Raw genomic sequence first — 21,640 nt, 5'->3', positions numbered from 1 at the left:
CCCGGACTGGCTGAGGTGAGCTCACCGCAGAGAAGGGTAGCCCAGGGTGGGGGGGAAGGAGGGAGAGGGAACCGGATGCAGTGGGGAGGGGGGGATATCGACCTAGCGTGGGGGGGTGTCAGTGAGGGCGGGGGAGCGTGGCGGCAGGGGGGAGCTCCAGGAGGGGAAGGACCTGGGGGGGGGCGTTATTAATTGGAAGGGGACTTGGAGGTCCCATCTCTTTGTCTAGACGGGGAGCACCTGAGAGCAGTGACTGTCCCTTCCCCTCTGATAATGGTCCCAGTGCAGAGCCTCCCTATAGGAAGTGAAGAGGCAGCCTCTTTTCTCATTTTTTTTCCAGGGCAGGGGGAGGGGAGCAGTGTGAGCCCCAGATTTGCTGCTTCATTCCGGGTGTGGGGAAGTGAGGGTCCCTCCCCTCTGCCTCCCTCCCCTCCCCAGTTAGGCCTTTTGCCCCCCCCAGGGATACTGGAGCAGACCAGTGTTCTGGGTAGGGGGTGAGAGAGGGGGTAGGGAAGGGGCTGGGGGCTTTCTCTCCCCCTCCCTCCATCCACCACGGGTCAGGCAGGGGTGGGGCGGGGGTGGGGGGGACCAGCAGCCCCAGGCTGGATTTGTTTCTCATTTTGCTCTTGGCTCTTCTGGTGGAAAAATCGAAGCTCTCCCTTTGGTACAGCTGAGGCCGAGAGGAGAAAGGCGAGCGTGGCTGGGAGGCTGTCCTGGCGGGGAAGTTGAGGGGCAGGCGGGGCCTGGCTGGGAGAGACTGTCCCCCCTTCTCAGCCCCCTCTGCTTCTACGTGGCTCTCCAGGCCCAGGCTTCAGTCCTGCAAGGCTGAGGTGGAGGGGGCGGGGCCTGGGAGGAGGCCAGCACTGGCTTGGGTTCAGCCTCAGGCCCATAGCACCCTCTCCCCGGCTTGTCTCCAAAGCTGCCTCCAAAGGGTGACTTCAAGTCCCCTTGGTGTCCTAGAAGGAACCACTGGGAAGCTGCAGCAAAAGGGAGCTGAGTCAGGCTAGAACAGGGCTTTTTCCTAAAGGGGAGGCAAGCTGTGTGCTCAGAGTGTTCCCCAGACAACCACCGGGCCCTTCCTGAACACTTGAGGACACGGGAAGCCTCTCTGTGCATTATCCAGGTCACGTTCACAGCCACCCTAAGCAGCAACAGCCATCCCCATTTTACAGGGGGAGGAAACTGAGGCTCTGAGAGGCCAAGGTTTGCAGAGCCTCTAAGTGGCAGAGTCAGGATTTGAACCCACTTGTGCCTGGCGCATTGGATGGTGTTCTTTCCTGGAAACACTGGCAAGCCTTCCTCCCCCGGGGCCCGGAGCCCCCTGAACGGCTCTTGGTGAGCTGCCCCATCAGGGAGAGAACCTTCAGGAATCCGAGAGGTGCTTGGAGCCATGCCCTTGCCTCAGCCCTGCCCCGCAGTCTCTCCCACCGTCCCCAGCACCTTCTTTGGCAGAGAGGAACCTGGGGAGATCTCCCACCCACCCCCACTCCATTTTTCCAGCCACTCCAGTCCCTCACCCAGGCCCCCTTTCCAGCCTGATGGAAAGAGGAGCCCAGAGAGGAGCCCAACCACTTTCCCTCTGGAATCTGCTGCCTCGGCTTTCGGATGGAGAAACCATCTGGAGTGTATTACGGGCGGTGGAGAAAGCCGAGAGCAGGAAAATGTGAGTTGGCCCCCGAGACTCCCGTCTGCAGGAAGAAGGGGCTCAGTGCTCTTCAGAGGATGGGCCAGCAGCTGCCCCCACTTCCCCAGTCCCCGGAGGGGGCAGATAAGAGATGTGCCCCGGGGAGAGGGTGGCCTGGGGAGGACCGTGCCCAGGCCTCTGAACACCTCTGTGGAGCCCTGCTTGAACCTGCTTCTCTTACCTACCCTCCCATTTCACAGATGAAACGGAGGTCCAGAGAGGGATAGTAACTTCCCCCAGGATCACACAGCAAGTCAGGAGGAACCAGATCAGAGGGGTGAGGGCCCTCTAGGCTCTTCCTGGGGGGGGGGGGGGGCAGGAGCCCCTCCCCTGCACAGCCCCAGCTCCAGACGTGGCAGGGCCAGCAGGAGTGAGGTTTCTCTGCTCCCTCCCAAGTGCCGTGCTGGCGGCTCCCGAAATAAAAATCAAATGTGGGCTTGGCAGAGCGAGCGGGGTGGGAGAGCAGCCGGCAGCGAGTGGCGGCAACGCTGGGTTTCATTCTTTCCATTGTAACTTCACCTCCTAACCTCTGGCATTTTAATTATTCTACCCGCTTGCTGCTGCTGCTGCTGCTGGGGCCAGAGGGTGAGCTCACCCTTTCCTCCGGCCAGGGAGGGGGCGGCCGCTGCCGGGACCCCCCAGCCTCCAGCCTGCTCCCGGGAAGCTGGGGGGCGGTGGGAGGGGGCGGCGCCGGGCAGGGGCCACAGGCCTAGAGGCTTCCTTCTGCCTCTGCCGTCCCCGGCGGGGGGGCGGGGGGTGCCCAGAAAGGGCCAGGCTCCCAGACATCCAGCCTGGCACCTAAGGTTCCATGTGTGAATCATTAGGTCCTCACATCCACTGCTCCATTTAACGGTGGCCACCGTCTTCGGCCAACACGTTACAGGCCCACCGCCCACTTTGTGTGCCGCAGGCATGCTCAGTGTGTGCAGAGCGGGGCCTAGGACCCGGGGCCCCGGGGCTCCCGGTCTGCGCTCTTGCCAGACCCGGGAAGAGGGCAAGAACAGCTCAGGCCTGATCATTTGCCTCATCGCCCCAGAGTGTCCATCACCCCCCCCCCCACGATGGTAAGTGATTTAAAGCATTTTTTTTTCATATTAAAACACGCAAGGGCATAGTAGGGGGTAGGAAGCAAAGTGGCCTGTGAACGTTTTTTACAAGTTCCCAGGAGAGATCGCCACTTGGGGCTGCCCCCGGATGCCAGGGAACAGCATCCTCCCCCACCCCCCTGGGCCTGGCCGTGAAGTGGGCTGACACATTGGGCTTATCTGTGTGTGGTTCGTTTAGTTGGGGCCCCGGACTGCTGCTGAAGATGCTGAAGGGTGACGGTGGGCAGCATGGGCCCATCCCGGGCTGCAGAGGCCCGGAGCTGGAGCCCTCTGCTGATTCTTGTGCCTCCCGGGGAGGTCGGTTTCCACGGGACACGTAGCACAGGCCCAGGGAAGCCTCCACCTGGAGCCCCAGGGCCCACCGAGGCCTCCTGCTTGGCCGCCAGCTTCCGGAAACTTCCCCACCCCACCGCCTCCCTGCCTCGCCCTGGGAGGAAGCCCTCTGTCTTCCTCTTCCTTGCCCTGTCAGTCTCCCCTGAATGCACGTTCCATCAACGAGCAGCTCCTGGGCACCTACCCTGCCCGTGCCGCGCCTCGTCGTGGGCAGTTAGGGTCTCTGCCCCAGTAGAGTTTCCAGAAGCAAGGAGCAAAGTGCAGTGCCCTCGGTGCAAACGTGAGCGTCGTGGTGGGGGCGCGCAAGGCTGCGGCAGCCCTGGGAAGGAAATTCCTGACCCAAGCTTGCTGAGCGGAGCATCAGGAAACCCGTCCCAGATTGAGTGCTAACTGGGAGGAGCCCCCGGGAAGAGCGTGGCTGGCCTCGGGAGCATCCCTGCGAAGGCCCAGTGATGAGAGAGAAACCAGTACGGAAGCTGCAGGTGTAGCGGAAGCTGCAGGTGTAGAGGCTGACAGGGGGCGGTGGGGGGGAGGGGTGGGGGAGGGGGAGATGCAGGGGTGCCTACGGTGGGGGATGGGCAGGTAGGATGACACGATCAAATGGGTGCTTTGGGAAGATTTCTGGGTGACATGTGGAGGACTGGCTGGAGAGCGGTCAGAACGGAGGTGGGGAGGCCGCTCAGGAGGCTGCCACAGAGGTCCGGGTGGGAGGTGACAGTGGCCAGGCCCAGGCCAGTGGCAGCAGGGTGGCAAGGGGTAGGTAGCCAGACTGACTAGGCTTCAGGAGGCAGAAGTCACAGGACTTGGTGACAGATTGGCAGAGGGATAAGGGCTGGCGCCTGGGTTTCTGGTTTGACCATCTCGCCAGGGGCTTTACTGCCGAACGTGGTGACTTTGCGGCATCCGAGTGGATGGTTCCAGGTGGGCTGGATGCGTGAAGGGTCCCTGGAGACAGTGCAGAGAGAAGAGACCAGGCCCACACCCGAGGGAAGACAGAGGAGACAGAGCCCGCTAAGGAGCTGGAGAAGGAGTAGGACAAAGAGGCAGGTGGGAAACTGGGACAGGAAGGGGCCGCCAAAGCCCCCAAAGGAGGAGGCTTTCTAGAAGGCCAATGGCCAGAGGTGAAGCTGGCTGAGGCCCGAGAAGGGACATACAGTCTAGGGACCAAGAAGCCTTTGCCTTTTCCCTGACCCCAGCCTCCCCCAACTCTCTGTTCCACAGCCCCCCCATCCTAAACCCCACCACCCTCACCCTTCAATGCCCCCTCCCTCTTCCCCATGTGCCCTCACTCTTTCCCCTCACTCTTTCTCTCTGACCCGAGGCTCAACATCTTTCTCAGAGAAACTCCACGCCACCCTTACCCCACTTGGGTCCTGGCTGCCCTCCCTGGCTCCCGAAATCACCCACCACCCCCACCATCACCAACAACAACATACACCATCACATTCACCTCTCACCAGAGAGTCACCCAGATCCAGAAGCTGGGGCAGAGAGGAGCACACATCCCAATCTGACCTCCTGGGTAGCTCATAGCCTCCTCGATTGAGCCCTAGGGTCAGGCTCTAGGCCAGCTCCAGGCCAGCCTGGCGCTCAGGGGCCTACAGCCTAAAGGAGAGAGAAGCAAGGGCCTGACAGGCCCGTGCCGATTGAGAGGAGAGGCCCAGAGAACAAGCTGTGGCTGTCTGGACCCAGCAGAGGGGCCCTCGTGGACTTCATGGAAAAGGTGACTCTGCCTGGGACCTTGAAGAACTAGCAGGATTTGGTCAAATGGCCATGGGAGCAGAAGGAGCTACAGGAGGAGGGAAGGGTGAGAAAGGGTGTGCAGGTGGAAAGGGGTCCACATGTGCACAGCAGCCCGTAGCTCAGGGTGGCTGGTGGCCTCAAAGCGGGGGGGGGGGGGCAGGAGGCTTCAAGGTGAAGGGGCCAGATCACAGGGGCCTGGAGTGCCAAGGGAGAAGGCGTCAGACTTTGCTGCCTCTTGACCCGGGGCTTACCCATCTGGTGCTGTTTCCCTACTCATTCATTCATTCATTCATTCACTTATTCAGGAAATATCTGAGATCCTACTCTGTGCTAGGCAAGTGCTGAAGATACTGTGAGGGACAGAACAAAGTCCCTGACATCCCAGAGTTTAAATAAATTCCAGGAAGAGACACAGACTATAATGCCATAAACAAATTAAGACTAAAAATTAAGATCATGATAGGGGTTGTGAGGAACATAATGACTGGCCAGTCTCTGAGGGTAGAGACTGTGACCGAGGGCTCCCTGTGGGCAGAGCCCGCGTCTCCTCCATCGGACTGGGAGCCCTGCGCCTCTAAGGACAGAGAACGGAGCATCCGGGAACAAAAGCTGAGATTCTCAGTTCCCAGGAAGGGCTGCTTCCCCAGCCCAAGGACCCTCCAGCAGGGCCCTCTGTGGCAGTGCCCACATGCTGACCACACCCCCACACCCCAGCCATCACAGTCCCTCTTCTTGGTGCCTGGTGGCATAAGGAGGGCTGAGACCCATGAGCCGGAGCCCAGGCTATAGGAAGCAGGTGCAGCGGGTCGGGGAAGGTCTCTATAGACGGACCCGGGATCCGAGGGTGGCGGCAATCTTGGAAAGGAACCCCCCTTCCCAGCCAGGCCTGAGGGGGAGGGCTTCTCTCCCCCCTCCCCTCAAACTCCCACCCCATTAAACCCTTAAATTAACCTCAGCCCCACCCGAGCTGGAGAGAGTGCCCCAAAATAAATCTTAAATTACATGCTGCCTGGGGGCAACCACAGCTCTCCTTCCTCCCTCTCCAGCAAGCAGACCCGCCCCACACAATGCTGGGGGGGGCCTCCCCCCCAAATGGCTATTTATACAGCTCCCCTTTTTGCTGTCTGGCCTGGTTGCCTTTGGGTGGGTGAGGCCCAAGCAGGCTACACGGCTCTCCTGGGAGGGTGAAGTGGGTGGGGGAGGCTGTGAGACTCTCCAGGGTCTGACCGGGCATGGGGACATCATTTATGGGTCCCATCAGGATACTTTGGGGCGCTGCTAACATTACACCCAGGCAGTGGCATATATCTGGATCATGGGCACAGCGGGCATCTGGTCACCTAGCAAAGGGGCCCAGACTGCAGTCTCCCAGAGCATGGCTTTCTCACGAATGAGAGAGAGAGAGAGAGAGAGAGAGGTGTCCTTGTTCCCTAGCTGCCCACTGAGCAGTTCTGAGGATGGGCACCCCTTCCTCCCCCACCCGGCAAGGACAAGGCTGCTCTGGCCCCAAGGACCCCAAGCACAGGGGGAGCCTGATGGGGGTGCTTGGCAAAGAGAGTGGGAAGCTGGATGCGGTCATTTTGAGACCCCAGGCCTAGGCCAAGGACCTCCCTGGAAAAGCCACCTACCATTCTGGGAACCCGGTCCCGAACTGGGGCCGCTCCCCTCGCGGAGTACAGAGGAGGGAGGGGAGGGCAGAGGCAAGAGAGAAGGAACTGGACAAGACAGTGGGAGACAGAGACTTGCACACACAGAGGAACAGAAATAAGGAAAGAGACAGACGCAGAAGCACCGAGGTTTGGGACAACACGGAGGTTGCGAGGACATGGCCTCTCCTGGGTGGCGCCCGTGGGCCTGGACCCCTGTCCCCTGTCCCCTGGCTCCTGCTCTCCGGGAGGGCAGGTGTAGGGCCTCCAGGCCACCCCAGGAGAGAGACTCTCCCTCTGCTCCTCCATGCCCCACCCCTGCCCACACCCCCTCCCCCCCACCCCTACAACCTGCCCCTCAAGGGGCTTCGAGGGGGCTGAGGCTTCTCCTCCCTCTCCATTGCCCTGCGGGAGGGGGCAGCAGTGAGGTCAGAAGGCGGACAGGTAAACAGGTGGCCCCTCTTACTGGGGACTCAGCCCCAGAGGAGGGGAGGGGAGAGTTGCAGAGGAAGGGGGCGGAGGGGGGGTAAAGGAGCAGGAGAACCGGCCCTCGGAGGAGCTGGCTTCCAGGCCTGAGTCCTAGGAGGAGAGAGTGACATGGCCCAGGGATCCGGCAGTGGGTGTGGTACTACTGTGTCTGGAGGACAGGGGGAGGGGATAGAGGATCCCACCAAGGCTGCCGGGGACAGATGAGGACCCCTGCAGCGCGGAGGGCAGCGAATTACAACAGCCCTCCGCCCATACAGGTGGTGACGTGTCACCTCCCTATTAAACTGGGTTATCCGTCCGTTTACCAGGTCCCCAGGCCCGAAAACACAGTTTTTGGGGGGGCCCGGGGCGTCAGACCTGCCATTTAGCTGGAGGAGGCCACCCAAACCACCGCAGAGCCTCGAGTGGAGAAGCAGTGCCCAGCTCGCGGCAGGCACCGGCTCAGACACTTAGTGCTCTGTTTACCCTGGCACGGGCAGCTGGCACAGGTGGGGCTCTCCAGGGAGCGGCCAGAGGCGCGGCCAGCAGACGCACCTGGAGGCCAAAAACAGAGGCGAGGACTGCGGGGCTCGGGGAGAGGTGCCTGGAGGGACGTCTAGCCCGGCTGCAAACCTGGGCCTCGCTCTACCCCCCCCCCCCCCCCAGAGCTCAGCGGCCTCTCAGCTGTCCTGCGAGAGACCATCACGCGAGGCCAGGCCAGGGGTGGGCGGCGGGAGAAACAGCAGCTCTGAGGATTCTGGAAGTCCCCTCCCAACCCGTCCCCAGGAAGCGGGGAGGCTGGAGGAGGTGGAGGAAGCCCCAGGACTTCGGAGCCCCGGGCTAGCGTGCCTGGACACCTCTAGGCTCCCCAGGTTCGAGGCACCACTGACCCTCCACACCCAAAGGCACATGTGGTTTCCCAAGCTTGAGAACGCACTGTCACAGCCTCCCGCCCTGCCGATCACCACACAGACCCAGTGTCCACATTCTTTCTCCACCGCACAGACCCTACCCCCCCCAGCCCACCACACCCAACCCACGCGGAATCTTCTACGACTCAGCTCACAAATACAGCTTATAGGTGTCAGACACACGATGCTCACCCCGACACCCCCTACCCCACATATAACCTATATTCCAGCAGCAAAGTCACATGCACACACACACACACACACACCCTCCTCCCAGCGCCACGCCCCCAGGTGAACCAAGAGGGGTCTAACATTTCAGTCCCATTCCCCCCCATCTCTATCCCCCTCCCACCTCCCTTCCCCACTCCCTCCGCACTCACTGTGTTCCCCCCCCAACCTTCTGTCTCTGCCTCTTTGTCTCTGGGCCACCTCTTAGCTGGGCCCCTGGCCCTGGGACCTCACTTCTCTCCTCTCCCCCGTCTGCACACGGGCTGCACATCTGGGCAGCTCCCTGCGGCTACCACTCCACCAGCCCGGTCTGGGGGCTCCAAAGGAAGGGGAACAGCAGCTGGCGGTGGCTCAGGGGGCCTCACTTCCCCCTGCTTGTCATCCACCACCCCCCCCATGGACTGCCCACCCCTCCCCATTCCAGGCTGAGTCATCCCCACATCTGGAGCCTCAGCACATCTGGAAGAGCTGAAGCCTGTGCAGCCAGCTCCACGTGGACACCCCTCCCCCAAACTGCATTTCACTCCCCCCCCCTCCGCCCCCGACAGAAGCTGGGGTCCTGCCCCTCCGTCCCCGCCCGGGGCCAGGGCCCAGATCACCTAGCAGGCAGGCCAGCACTCCAGTGCCAGCCCCTGCAACAGGACGTCCACTGACCACAGGACCTCTCCCAGGTGACGGTAACTTTGGCCACTTGGTGCCCACCCCACTGAGGGGGCAGAACAGCGCTGGCCTTGGGGGAGGCCAAGCCCCAGGCCGGGGGAGGCGGGCGAGCCAGGCAGTGAAGGAGGCAGTGGTTTGGCCCAGCAGGCAGAGAGAGTTTATTCTGGCGCGGGGCCCCAAAGCCAAACATCCTTCACTAACTTCGCAGACACATCAAAGCCGGCCAGGAAGGGGCCCTTCAGTAGAGGAAACCTGCAGTCCTGGCGGCCTAACAGCCTGGCTCCAGGCACAGGACCACCCTGTCCCACTCGGCAGCCCAGGCGCAGGTTGGGCACAGCGGTCCCAGAGCCAGCGGGCAGAAGACATTTCTACCCACCCCCCAGCCCCGCCAGGGCTGCAGACAGGGTGATGATTTGCCCTGGTGACGGTGGCACACCTGGCACCAGGACTTAGCTTCCGCCCCAGACTTGCCCCCTCCCATCCTCCCGGGCAGGAGGCTCACTGTGGCCAGTGGGCTCACTGTGGCCCGTAGCCTGGAGGGGGAGGGCGTGCTCAACTGTAGGGGCTCTGACTTCATCCCCCCAGCCTCCCTTGTTCAGGAAGGGACCTCTCCGGGTGGATGAGGGAGGCCAGAGAGGGCAGGGGGCTTCGGCGCTGGGAGGAGAAGGAAGCTTCGGGAAAATAGAAGACCGAGTGGGAAGAAGAGAACTGGGCTGCCGGCCACGGGGCCTCTCTCCAGGGACGACAGGGGCTGGAGGCGGAAGGGGGGCTGGGAGGCGCTAACAAGGGAGGGAGGAGGTGCTAACAGGGCCACTGGGGTGAAGGGATCCTGGAGGCCGCCCCCTAAAGGCTGGTCTGGTGATAAGGCAGCGGCCGGGAGAGGGGGGTGAGTGGGGGGCCGCCGCATGAGCAGGGGAAGCCGGGAGGTGTGCATCCCGTGTGCACGTGTATGTACACACAGGCAGGCCAACCGCGCGCGCCCACACGTGGGCGCGTGCACACAAGTGGGGGCCGAGTCTGTCCTCGGCTGGGGGCCGGATGATGTGGCTGCTTAGAGGGTTTGCGGAAGAATGTGATCGCTGCCCACCTCACTTCTCCCGCCCCTCCGCTCTCCCTCATTCTCTGCCTGACCCCACGTCCCAAAGAAGCGATTCGTTTCAGGGATGTCTCAGGCTGTGCCTTCTCCCCCCCGCTGTAGTCCAAGCCCCCAGACCCATTAGAGGCCCTCCCCTCCATGCGGCCAGCCCGCCGGAGCAGTTCCACTCTCCCGCCCCCCCATCCCCCTCCACCGGCCACCCAGAACTCCCGGCTTCTTTGGGACTGGGAAGTTCTGAAGTCTGCCTACAATGACGGGCAACATCTGGATCTGAGACAGAGGCAGCCACGAGCCGGGTGCAGGAGAGCCCTCTTTCAACCGACCAACCAGAGCAGAGTTAGAAAGTGGGAGACGGGAGGGGATCCCCAACCCCTCGCTTCTCTCTGGCGGCAGGGTCCCATGGAAAACAGTCAACACAGAGTGTGGGTGGCAGTGGGGTGCCGGGAAGGGGAGGGGCAGGGAAGCCCTGGGGAGAAGGAGCCCTAGAGGGAGGGGACCAGAGCTGTGGGGTGGTCTTACGACCTTCACCCTGGTCTTGCCTCGTCCCCTCCCACCTGGGGCTTGGTGGCTCTGCTCAGTCTGCACCCCAGACAGCCACAGCTCACTAGCTCAACCTTCACCCTGACTCCACCCCACCACTTGGAGGTGTTTCTCTCTCCACCCACCCCTGGCTGTGCCCCGGAAACCTACACTTTGGAAGGATAATGGCTCCCAAATGCCGTTTTTGTCTCTGCTAAGCCTCCGGGCAGGTGAGTGTTAGTGGAGCTCCTCAAGCCGCTCGTTAGGATAATAAGCTCCCTGCACCGTTAATTGTCAGGTGGCACGCCTCCCTCCACCCGCCTGGCCCCCAGCTTGGTGGCTCAGACGCGGGGTCAACTCTAGAAGTCATCTCCCCATCCTGGGCGCGTGAGGGACGGCTGGACTTCAGTTTCCAAAGGAATGCTGGGAAGGAGGCTCAGATCCTGGTTCCATGGCCAAGCATTCCTGTTGGTGACCCAACGTGCATCCTGCCTCCTCCTGGAAGGTGGGCAGCGAGCCAGGCCCTCCTTGCAGCGCACCCTGTGGGAGTTGCTTGATCCCTAGGGAGCCGTCTTACCCACTTAAGAGGGTATGTGGACACTTGGTGGGGCGGGGGGCGGGAAGAAGTGGATTCCCGAAAACATGCAGCCACTGAAGATGAGAAGCCACGCAGCCTGGGACAGGACCCCCCCCCCCGCCCCCGCCGCCCCCAAATGAGAGCCCCCTACCAAGGGTTTGGGGACTTCATTCCCTATCCCCTTAGAGAAATCTGGCCCCTGACCCTGGGAGGCCCCCAACCAGCTTCAGTTCAGTGACAACAGCACCAGTGTTTACTTGGAACAAAGCACCATGGGGAAATGAAAGATGAATCAGAACTGGGCCAGCCCCCATGGCCTGGTGGGAACATTAGAACATGTATACACATCTTCTAGGGAGAATGGCCAGGGGCCAGCAGAGAGGCCCAGAGAAAAGGCCTGGCTGGTAAGATCCAAGTCCTGGGAGACTTACAGGAGGAGGTCGTATTTGAGCTGAGCCTTGAAAAATGGGTGAGAATCTGTGAGGTTCCAGGGAGGGGGTCTGGGAACAGGTGTTTCTAGGTGGAGAGAACTGGCCGCAACCAGTCCCCTGTGAGTCTCCAGGAGACTCTCTAGGTCTCTTTCTGAGGTAGGTCATGGGCCCCGCGCTCTCTTCCTTGGCCCAGACTCACTTGACCAGCAGCAGAGGGGGCTAGGAGCCGGGTGTTCTGGGGGGGACCGTAGCTGGACTTTGGTGGCCCATCCAGAGGGGACCAAGAGAGGTTCTCAGAGAGGAGCAAGACCCTTCGTTCCTTGGTACCTCACTCTGCCTCCAGGGGAAACGGAGAGAAGGAGTTTGGGGCCCCTTTGCTCTGCCGGGAGTTAAACATTTATTGCTCGTTATGATTAAGCTAACATTTATTTACCATCACGGTATGCTGACAGCGAGCGGTTTACATCATCCTCACGGTGACCCCATGTGACGAAGGAGGCCCTGTCTGCCACCCCCACGCCCCTCCACAGGGTTTACAGAGGCAAAGAGAAGGTTAGAAGCTTCTTGACGAGGATCACACGGCACACGGCAGTGGCAGACTTACCGACGCAGCATAATACTGTCTGTCCCTGCCGGCAGAGCTGGGCTAGAACAGAATGTTCTGCAGGCTTTGAAAAGAAGGATCCCAGCCCAATGCCATAAGCCATTATGGGTGTCCGTGGCCATCACAGGACAGGGGAGGGGCTGAGAAGATCAGAACTCAGCCAGGCTCTTCCCTCTCACCCGGGGCTGGGCAAGCCTTCCCACCCCAACCACCCACCCCCCCTGTCAGGAGTTCATCCGGAGAAGCGGGCCCCCGGGGCAGCTTCTTGCTCGGGGGCTGCCTCTGGGTGTGGGGTCTCGAGACCTGCCTGGTTCTGGTCCTGACTCAGCCCCAACATCCCGTGTGGCTTGGCCTTCCCGGCCCTCGGGGCTCCGGTTGGCTTCCCCGAGAAGGGAGCCGGTGGACCAGCTGACCTCCAAGACCCTTGCAGCTGGGCGTTTGTAGGATGTAGACAATCAGCTCGTTCTTTGGTGAATGGGCCGGGGAGGCAGCTAGCGAGTATGAAGACATTTCGACTCGGCCGCTCTTGGGAAACCCCAGATGGAATTTGGCCTGGAATCTAGAGGGACCCACAGACTGCCTGAGGTCTCCGGGCCTCCCTGCCCTCCTGGCCCTGCGTGCCTGAGCATACACGTGCACGCATGTACACGCTCCCCACCCCCCCCCCCGCCATTGCCAGATTAAGTGTTGAACAGATGTTGTCCTTGCGCCGGACGTTCCTGCCTCTAGACAAGAAAGCCCCCTGTCTGCTCAGGCTGGGGCCCCATTGCGCCCCCACCACCACCCGACCTCACCCACCAAGAATGCTGGGGCCCTTGGGAGCCATGATGGATGTTGACATCAGGGCTTGGTGTTCTTGGCCTGACTGAGCTGGGACCACCCGCCTCCAGGTCCCTTGCCCTGTCCCCAACCGCAGGAAGGCACGCAGAAAGGCAGTTTGGTGTCATGAAAAAAAAAAAAAATGCATACCCAAGGGGCAGGTGCCAGATGCCCTCGGGACCCCACCCCATGAGCCTCACTTTCCCACTGGGGAGATGTGGGGCAGGGGGTGGGTGGAGTAGCCGTTCTCAGATGTCTGTCCCTATGACATTTTAGCAAGATGGGTAGGGTTGCCAGGTTTGGCAAATAAAAATGCAGGACATCTAGTTACATTTGAATTTCAGAGAAGCGACAAACAGATTTTGGCATAAGTATGTTCCAGATATTGCATAGGAATATTTAGTATATTCGTACTAAAGAAATTATTCAGTTTGTCCGAAACTCAAATTTCACTGGGCATCCTGTATTTTGTCTGGCAACCCTAGATCTGTGTCAGGTGGATGCCAGAGAGCCAGAGGGGAACCACGCCAGCCTCCTGCCCTCCTCCTGCCCCTCCTCAGGGCACTGGTGCCTGCCTGGCCCCTTCACCTAGTCAGTCCTCACAGCCTCTTACGTCTACCCCTCCAAGTCTTCTGTCCCCTTCTCAGCCCTGCCATTCTCCGCCCCCCCTCAACCCCACCAGGATGCCCTCCTCCCTTAAGCTCACCCATCTTTCTCTCCCCTAAAGGCCACGACTCTGTAGGTCTCCAAGCCTGGGCAGAGTGGCAGGGGACCCAGCAAGACACCCTAGGCCAGGTGTGTTGGTGCGACAGGGCAAGGGCAGGGTCAGGAGGGAAGCCCAAGTGAGCAACAACCCCACTAAGGAGGCAGCAGTAGGGGTGCTGCTGGGAGAAGGTTCCAGCACTCCCTGGACTTGTTAGAGGGGCTAGCTGAGGCCAGAGCCAACTGCATGGGTAGGAGAGAAGAGGTGCCCCTGCCCAGGACCTTCACCAAGTTCAGAATCACCAGGAACTGGAAATAGAGGGCATTTTCTGGGGCCAGACCCTAATTCCACCAGGATCAGGAGACTGGAAGGTTCTGTCCTTAGAGGCAAAAAGGGGCCAAGAGATAATGAGAAACAGAGACAGGGAAGGAGGGACAGAGAGAGTCCAGGAGAGTGAGTGAGAAACACAGTCAGGGAGACACAGGACCAAATCAGAGACAAAAGAAACAGAAACACACACACACAGAGAAACAGACTCCAAAAGAGACAAGCGGTGATTAACAAACAGAGGAGCACAGAGATGGGAAAACAAGCGGAAATGTAGACAAACCGCGTGGAGACAGTGATGGGCAGAAACAAACAGGAGGACAGAGAGAGAGAGAAATGGGGAGCCACAAGGAGAGGTTAAAGACAGAGATGGGAGCCAGAGATAAAGAGAAAGCCGTGAGAGAAAAAGAAAGGACAGCCCGAGGAGGAAGTCTGTCCGTCCCTACTAAGTTGGGGATAGTTTGCAGTGGCAAAGTCCGACTTGAGACCCAGCAGGAGACGCCTAAGCACCCGGGAACCGAGCTTCTCCGGGAGCCCTCCGCGTCTCCCCAGGCCGGGAGCAGCACCCACCCATCATCTCCCCTTCGCCCTCTCCCCAGGGGGCGGGCTCCATCTCTCCAACTCCTGCACGGTGTCCCCAAGTCTCATCCGCCTTTGGGTGTCTGGCTCTCACCCTGCGCCCAACGCCCATCGAGGCGTCCCCGCATCCCGCCCGCTAGCCAGCTCTCTCCCTCGGGGAGACCCGGCCCCAGGTCCCCGCCGCGCGCTGTGGGGCTCCGTGGGAATCCCGCGTTGGGCGATGCTGCCACCTGCCGGCCGGAGCCGGGAAGCACAGGGCGCCTGGAGGGCTGGGGCGCGGCCGCCGAGGGTCGGAATCCGGCGCTCTCAGCCGGGACAGCCTCCGCGGGGTCTTTCCAAGGAATCCGGATGGGCCTGCTTCGCCGCTCCCCTGCTCGCCTGGCTTCCGCTTGGCCCCAGCGGCCGCGGCTCTTAACCCTGGGCCTTAATTTCCCCCAAGTCCAATGGAGGAAGTGTGTCCCCACATCCTCCCAGGATTGCAGGGGACGCCGGGGGACGCGAGTGTACTAGCGCTGTGCTCCTGAAATCAACCAGGCCGCCTCTCCCTCCTTCTTGGCCAAAAATGAAGGTGACACATCCCCACCCCCCACCCCACCCCCCACCCCACCCCATACAATGCCCTCAATCCACTCCCGAGCCTCCTCCTCCCTCTCCCGCAACCACTGCCCCCCGCAAACCCAGGTGGAAAGGCACTTACAGAGGGCGGGTCGCTTCGCCGGCATCCTCCCCCGCCCCGCCGCCCACCCCCCCTACCCCCCCATCCCCCCATCCCCCCATCCCGGCCCCGGGCCAGGCGCAGCACTGTCCCTCTCAAGCCCGGGCTCACTTAGGGGTGGAGGAGCGGGGATTGGCAAGGAGTGGCTCTGCAGTCTAGCACTGACCCCACAATTTTTTTTTTCCAGTTAACCTCTTCTACCTCCTAAAACCCAACCCAGATTTCTTCCCCTCCCCCGCCCTGTCCCACGACCGGCCCTTCGCGGGTGCCTAAGCTCCGCCTCCGCCCGAGGCGGGGCCCCATAGGTGGAGAGACGTGGGAGAGGTCGTGGCCCCGCCTCTCCCCTCCTCCCCCTACACACACGGAAGCTCTGTGGCCCCCACGCCAGGATGTCCGACACCTGGGTCCCAGGCCTCGTACCCACGTTGCTGCTCAGCCTGCTGGCTGGCCCCCAACAGGTGAGCGCTTGGGAGGTAAGCTATAGAACTTCCAGGGCCCTGAACTTTGTGGGTCAGGGGCCTACTTCTGGAGCGCCGTCACCACCTTCCTTTGTCAGGATTCCCTGGTGACCGTACACAGTTAGCAACTTCCTTTCTCTTTTTGCCTGGGAGGTGGAGGTGGGGGCAGCGGAGGAAGGCCCTGAGAAAGCCTGGGTTCCTTCGCCTGTGGGGGGACCGTGTAGAGGGCCCTGGACCCCGCCCACCACCATCTGACACCTAGCGCCTGTCTGTGAGTGGGGACTTTGACCCTCATATTAGCCTGGGCTCATCCCGCTTCCTCCCGCTAGTCCGAAAGCGGGCACTAGCCGGGACTGAGGTCTGGACGCCCGGCCAGCCCGTCTCCCTGACTGTCTTGTTCCTCTAGTGCTGGGTGACCTTGGGAGAAGCTCTGGCCCTCTCTGGGACTGTGTCTCTGCCTGTGCCTTAGGGGAGAGAAGGCTCCTTCCACCCCTTCTAGGAGCCACGGGTAGGATTCTAGTCTGTGCAGGACTTGAGCTGGTTGCCTGACCCAAGGCTGCGTTGACCTCTGAAATCAGTGATTCTGAGCCTGAGGCAGGGATTAAGCACCCCCTCCTTCCTCCCATTCCTCCGTTGAACTCTGAAAATGATGCGGGAAATCTGTCCATTCCTGGGATGGCAGATTATCTTGGCAACTGACATGGGTCTAAAACAGGGATTTCTCACTTCTGTTTACGAATGCCTGCGACAGGGGTGCCTGCGTGGCTCAGTCTGTTGGGCGTCCGACTTCTGCTTGGGGCATGATCCAGCCCTGCCTCCTGGGTTCAAGCCCTGCGTAGGGCTATGTGCTGACAGCTCAGAGCCTGGAGCCGGCTTGGGATTCTGTGTCTCCCTCTTTCTGCCCTTCCCCCGCTGGTGCTCTATCTCTCTCAAAAATAAATAAACATTAAGAAAAAAAAAAAGAGAGAGAGAATGCCAGGACATCCCAGGCCCCCTCCCCAGAACAGGGCACGTTCACACAACTGTGCAGACTCTCCTGGCTCTGCCCCCGAAGCCTTCAAGCTCCTTCTCCACCTAGTCTAGGCAAGCCCTTTGTACCAACACTAAGCTGAGCATCCTCTTGATTTCTCCCAGCAGCCCCAGGGGGCAGGTGCTGATAATATCCACGCTGCACGTGTACGGAAGCTGAGGTTCTTTACAACCACAGTGACGCTCGAAAAAAACTCAGATTGACCCACCCCAGACAAGACCTGCCCCAGGTTAAAGGGGGGGGGGGAGGAGAGAATCTGGGAGATCTGCCCTCCCCAACAGCAACTCTTGATTGAACCTTTCTGTGTTCTGTCCTTTTCGTTGGGAGCCAGAAAAACCCCAGGAAAGTGGGGTCCGGAATCTGAGGGGCAAGAGGGTCCCACTGAGTGCCTGGACCCCCTTGGTCTGTCCCCAGCTCTGCAGTTGCCCCTGTGTGCTGTGAAGATCTCACCCTCTCTGGGCCAGACATCGTGGAGCGAGGGGGGTGGGGGAGTGGGGGTGGGGGAGTATTCATTCATGATTCCAGCTCCAGTCCCCAGGGGGCAAGGTTTGGGGTGGGGGGAGGCTTCCGCCTGGCCTGCGGCTGAGCCCAGAAAAGGGGAATCAGCCCAACAGTCATTGGTTGTCACTGGTTTTCTTGGCTTTACCGTTGTTAGCAACTGAGATGTGATTGAATTATTTCGAGTAAAGGTACAAAGACACGGTAGTCTGGCCAAAGTTGGCTTCTTATGCTCGTGTTGTGGCTGTTTGTCCCCAGAGGCTAGGGTAGAGTGACAGATAACCTCTCCTCCGCTAAGGAGTTCCCACCCCTGAATCCCCCCCCACCCCCGCCATCGCCATCTCTCACCACCCACCCCCAAGTTGAGCAGCCAGGAGGAAAGGAAACCAGGTCATCTGAGAAGGCTCTTTAGTTCATTCTGCCAATATTGTGGCTGTTGGGTTTTTCAACAGTGACGACAGACAAAAATCCCTGCCCTCTTGGAGTTTACCTTCTTCTGACCAGACAATGAACAGGCTAAAAGGAACTGTGTAGTATGTTGGATGTGGGTAAGAACTGTGAGAGAAAACTTAAGTTCGGTGAGGGGAAAGGAGTGCCTTGGGGGAGTGGACGTAATTTTTATTTATTTTATTTTATTTTATTTTTTAATGTTTATTCATTTTTTTGAGAGAGAGAGAGAGAGAGACAGAGTGTAAGCAGGGAAGGGACAGAGAGAGAGGGAGACACAGAATCTGAAGCAGGCTCCAGGCTCCGAGCTGTCAGCACAGAGCCCGACGCGGGGCTCGAACTCACGAACCATGAGATCTGACCTGAGCCGAAGTTGGGCACTTAACCGACTGAGCCACCCAGGTGCCCCTAATTTTTAAGTAAGAGGGGCAGAAAGGGGGTGCTGGAGCTAGGATACCTGGGGGAAAGAATGCTCCAGGCAGGGCTTAGACACATAATTGCTATTAATCCGGTTACATTCTGAAACTAGAGCCTGGATGGGTATAGTTCTGGTGCAGAAGAGAAACGGAGAGAAACCCAGCCCACAGGGGAGGATCTGGGTGGCTTCAAAGACCGAGGAAACCCCCCCCCTCCTTCCCTCCACCCCCTGCCAGGCAGGGATCCGAAAGGTGAATGCAGATCATGAAGGCATGAGGAAGGTGGTCTGCCTTTACCCGCAAGTGTCAAACAGCCAGGCGTGTGCAGGAGACTCCCAGTGGTTGTGGATGTGTGGGCAAGAGGGCAAGGGGGCAGCAGCTGATCGCTGGGGGCCCGGGCACAGGGAGCCACTGAAGGGAGCGTCCAGGAAGGTTTTGGGCGATCGGATTTGCTGGATACGAACCTGCCTGCAGTGTGGGGAGTGATTCGGGGAAGGGGGGGGGGTGCGGAGGAGAGTTGCTGGTGCCCTGGACTGCCGCCGTGGTCACATGGAAAGGAGATCGATCGGAGGGGTGGCGGGAAGGCGCCAGCTGACAGACCTGGGCGTGAGTGGAGGTGTTGTGGGGGTGTGGTGAGGAGAGAAAGGAGGGCTGGGGCCGCAGGTGTCAGCTGGGGCTCCAGCCCTAGACCTGGAGTGAGGTGGAGAGCAGGAAGGGGTTGACCCGCTGCGAACCTGCGGCAGCCTCTGCACCTGGGCAGCGGGTGGGTAGAGATGAGCTCCCCAGTTCACGGCCCCTAACCTCTGCCTCTTTTCTTCCGCAGGCTGCAGCCAAATGTGGTCTCTTCTTGTAAGTCTGGGCTTTGGGCTGTAACTTCCTGTCTGAGGAAGAGACACCCCAAATCCTGCCCTGCCCTGTCTGCCTTCATGGGTCGGGGGGGGGGGGGCAGAAAAGCATCTCACCCATCATCCTCACCCACTGCCCTTCTAGCCTGAACGCATTTCCCACTCCCCACCACCCCCACCAATGCGTTTCCCATCCCACCCCCTCCCCGCCCTCCTTCTCCAGCCAAGCAGCTTCTGCCTGTGGGCGGGTCTAAAGCCTAATCCCCACCCCTCTCTCTGCTGTCTCTTCTCTGAGGGCTTCCCCCCCCCCCCCCCCCCCCCCACCCTGGGTGGGGCCGGCAAACCATCTGTGCCAACTTTAATATATAAATGCCAAAAAGCCTGAGCACAATGAGGAGGGGGTGGTCCCTGAGCAGATGAATGTTTCCATCAACTCAGCCCTGGGTGTTCCGGGAACACCCTGTCCTTCCCACCTCGTCGTAGTCCATGGGCACCGGCAAGGGCTCCTCGAGTTAGCTCAGGGACAGTCGCCACTGCTCCCCTCCCCAGCCATCTCCTTAGAGTGCCCTGGCACCCACTGCCACGTGCTCCCCCACCCCTGCTCAGTGATGTTGACAGAACATTCATTATACCCACTTTATGGATGAGGAAAAGTGAGACCCAGAAAGGAGCGGAACTTGGCCCAAGTAGTGAGATGAGCCTAGAAGCCAGATCCTGGGTCCCGGCGCCAGGTGTCCTCCCGCTGGGCCCCGCTGCTAGGGCGTGGCTTGGGCCCTAGGAAATGGGTGAGTTTTGGGGAGGCCGGGATCTTCCTGCCACCTTGGGACCAGCAGCGTCTCTTTGCTCCCCCAGCACCTGCCCCAGAGGATTCAAATGCTGTGGTGACAGCTGCTGCCAGGAGTATGAGCTCTTCTCCAGTCCCCTGAGGTGAGCCCAGGGCCAGCTCCTCGGGCGCAGTCCTCAGGGCGACTGGCCTTCCTGCCCACGGTGGCGGGGGGTGGGGGTGGGGGGGTCCCGGACAGCCCAGACACTCAGGGAGATATTGATGGTTCCTCGCCCTAGGATCTTCGTCATCACCTTCCTCATCATCCTCCCCCTCCTGTGCATCTGCTGTCTCGCTAAGCGGTTCTGTCGCAGCTGCAGAGAACAGGAGCAGGACCCCCCAGCGGATCACCAGGGGCCCCCGGAGCCGCCCTCCATCGCCCCCCCAGAGAGGGTCAGGACGTCCACCTCTGAGCCCCCACCCCCCTACAGCGAGGTAGGTGTCTCTGCCCCACTCCTTGCTCGGTTCCTCAGCTGGCCATACCTCCCTATTGTCCAGGTTACAGGGAGGCCCTCCTTACCCCAGGCCTCTGGACCTAGAGAGGGCCCTGCAGCCACCAATGGGTCCCCCCTCCCCCTGGCAAACACGCACGGCCGGCACTTGGCGGGTGCCGGCCGCTGCCAGGCCCTGAGAAGACTCTGTGTTCCCTCTTTCCCCTGCAGATTATTCTGAAGCCCGTCCTGCCCCCCATGGAGCCACCCCCTCCCTACAGTGTCAGGCCTGAAGAATATTCGGGGATGCCCAGGGGCATCGACAACCCAGCCTTCTGAGCCACCTCCTGCCTGGAGCTACGACATCATCGGCCACCTCCTCCCCAGTGCTTCCTGGATCAAGCCAGAGACTCTTGGGACCCCCGTGATGCCCCCATCCGTCCTGCCATGTCTCTTGCTGTTCTTGGTTTTAACTTATTGCTTTTCCCGCTCCACCACCAGCCGCCTCTGTTGTCCTGAGTGCCGGTCAGAAGTGTCAGCGGCCACCCCCCAACCCCCATCCCAAGTGAGAGGCTGCCAGGAGGAACATGTCAACGCTTGGAGGTGCCTGACAATACAATGGGCCACTCTGAGGAGCGGAGAGAACCCCATTTCTGGGGGGTATACAAATCCTGGCTGGGCAGCCAGCTCCGAGATATTATAGAGGGCACTCCTGTTTCGTGCGCGATTGGACTGCGTGGGCTCTGAGCCACCCCTGGGTCTACCTGAATAGGGAAGACCCCATTGCCCCCTACCCCCGAACGTGTACTCACTAAACCTGAGCTGATCGTCACTGAGAGTCTGCCTCTGGCTGTGTGGGGTGGTGACTGGGGAGTGAGCCCAGACACTGCGGGGGTGGGGAGGGGGGGGGATGGTGGGGGTTGGTCCCCACACCCCCAAATCCCACCATTGATGTATTGATGATGAGCCAGGGCGGACAGAACATCTGTGAACCACCCTCTGGTAAAGGATCTTTGGAGATGCTCTGACCCAGCACCCAGGTCTCAGGGTGCTAAGGAGGACAGGAAGTTGGGGACCACGTGGGAGTAACTGTTCTTTTCTTCCCCATCCCGTCCTCCCACTGCTCTCCTCAGGAGATGTGACGCTCAGCTCCCTGCCTTTCTCGCCGTGAGGGTGGGGAGGGGGCAAAGGAGAGGGGTGTGGGGCAGGGCCTCTGGAGATCTCGATCTGCCCCACCCTGGAATCTCCTGGAAAGAGGAGACTGAAAGGGTAGGTTCACCCTTCTCTTCAAGCCCGGTGTGGTTCCCAGGTGCTCCCACTTGAGCTCGTCTGCAGGGTTAACCCCTAAGAGGAAAGAAGCATTCACCACCTCGGCTCAAGAGAACAGTCTTCGTGGGGCATTAGTCACCATGGGACCTCCGGCAAAGTGTGGAGCTGGGGGACTAGCATTGGGCAAGGCAGAGTGAGAGGCACGTTCCATGCCAGTGTCTCGGGGCTCAGGCAGGGCATGGCTCCTCCACCGTGGTCCTGCCTTTGCACTGCT

At 60.5% G+C, this 21,640-nt stretch overlaps 1 protein-coding gene across 1 annotated transcript; it reads left to right on the top strand.

Annotated features, from left to right (window-relative positions):
- The first annotated feature begins 15,501 nt into the window (after positions 1-15,501).
- TMEM92 (transmembrane protein 92) lies at positions 15,502-20,929 on the top strand. The gene is made up of 5 exons (XM_030296170.1): positions 15,502-15,607; positions 18,822-18,847; positions 19,696-19,770; positions 19,906-20,101; positions 20,329-20,929. The coding sequence occupies exons 1-5, from the start codon at positions 15,539-15,541 to the stop codon at positions 20,434-20,436; spliced, it is 474 nt and encodes a 157-aa protein (XP_030152030.1). The 5' UTR covers positions 15,502-15,538; the 3' UTR covers positions 20,437-20,929.
- The last annotated feature ends 711 nt before the right edge of the window (positions 20,930-21,640 follow it).

Source organism: Lynx canadensis, chromosome E1 (genome assembly GCF_007474595.2).
Source record: "Lynx canadensis isolate LIC74 chromosome E1, mLynCan4.pri.v2, whole genome shotgun sequence".
Taxonomy (NCBI): Eukaryota; Metazoa; Chordata; class Mammalia; order Carnivora; family Felidae; genus Lynx; species Lynx canadensis.
The sequence above is the reverse complement of the archived record's forward strand: the minus strand, read 5'-3'. Positions and strand labels throughout refer to the sequence as shown.

What these genes read in the sequence shown, in the direction of transcription:
- TMEM92 (XM_030296170.1), top strand. Translation starts at nt 15,539, where the DNA reads ATGTCCGACACCTGGGTCCCAGGCCTCGTACCCACGTTGCTGCTCAGC. An exon ending in GCCAAATGTGGTCTCTTCTT is followed by an intron (nt 18,848 to 19,695) that starts GTAAGTCTGGGC and finishes TTGCTCCCCCAG; the next exon opens with CACCTGCCCCAGAGGATTCA. An exon ending in CCCCACCCCCCTACAGCGAG is followed by an intron (nt 20,102 to 20,328) that starts GTAGGTGTCTCT and finishes TTTCCCCTGCAG; the next exon opens with ATTATTCTGAAGCCCGTCCT.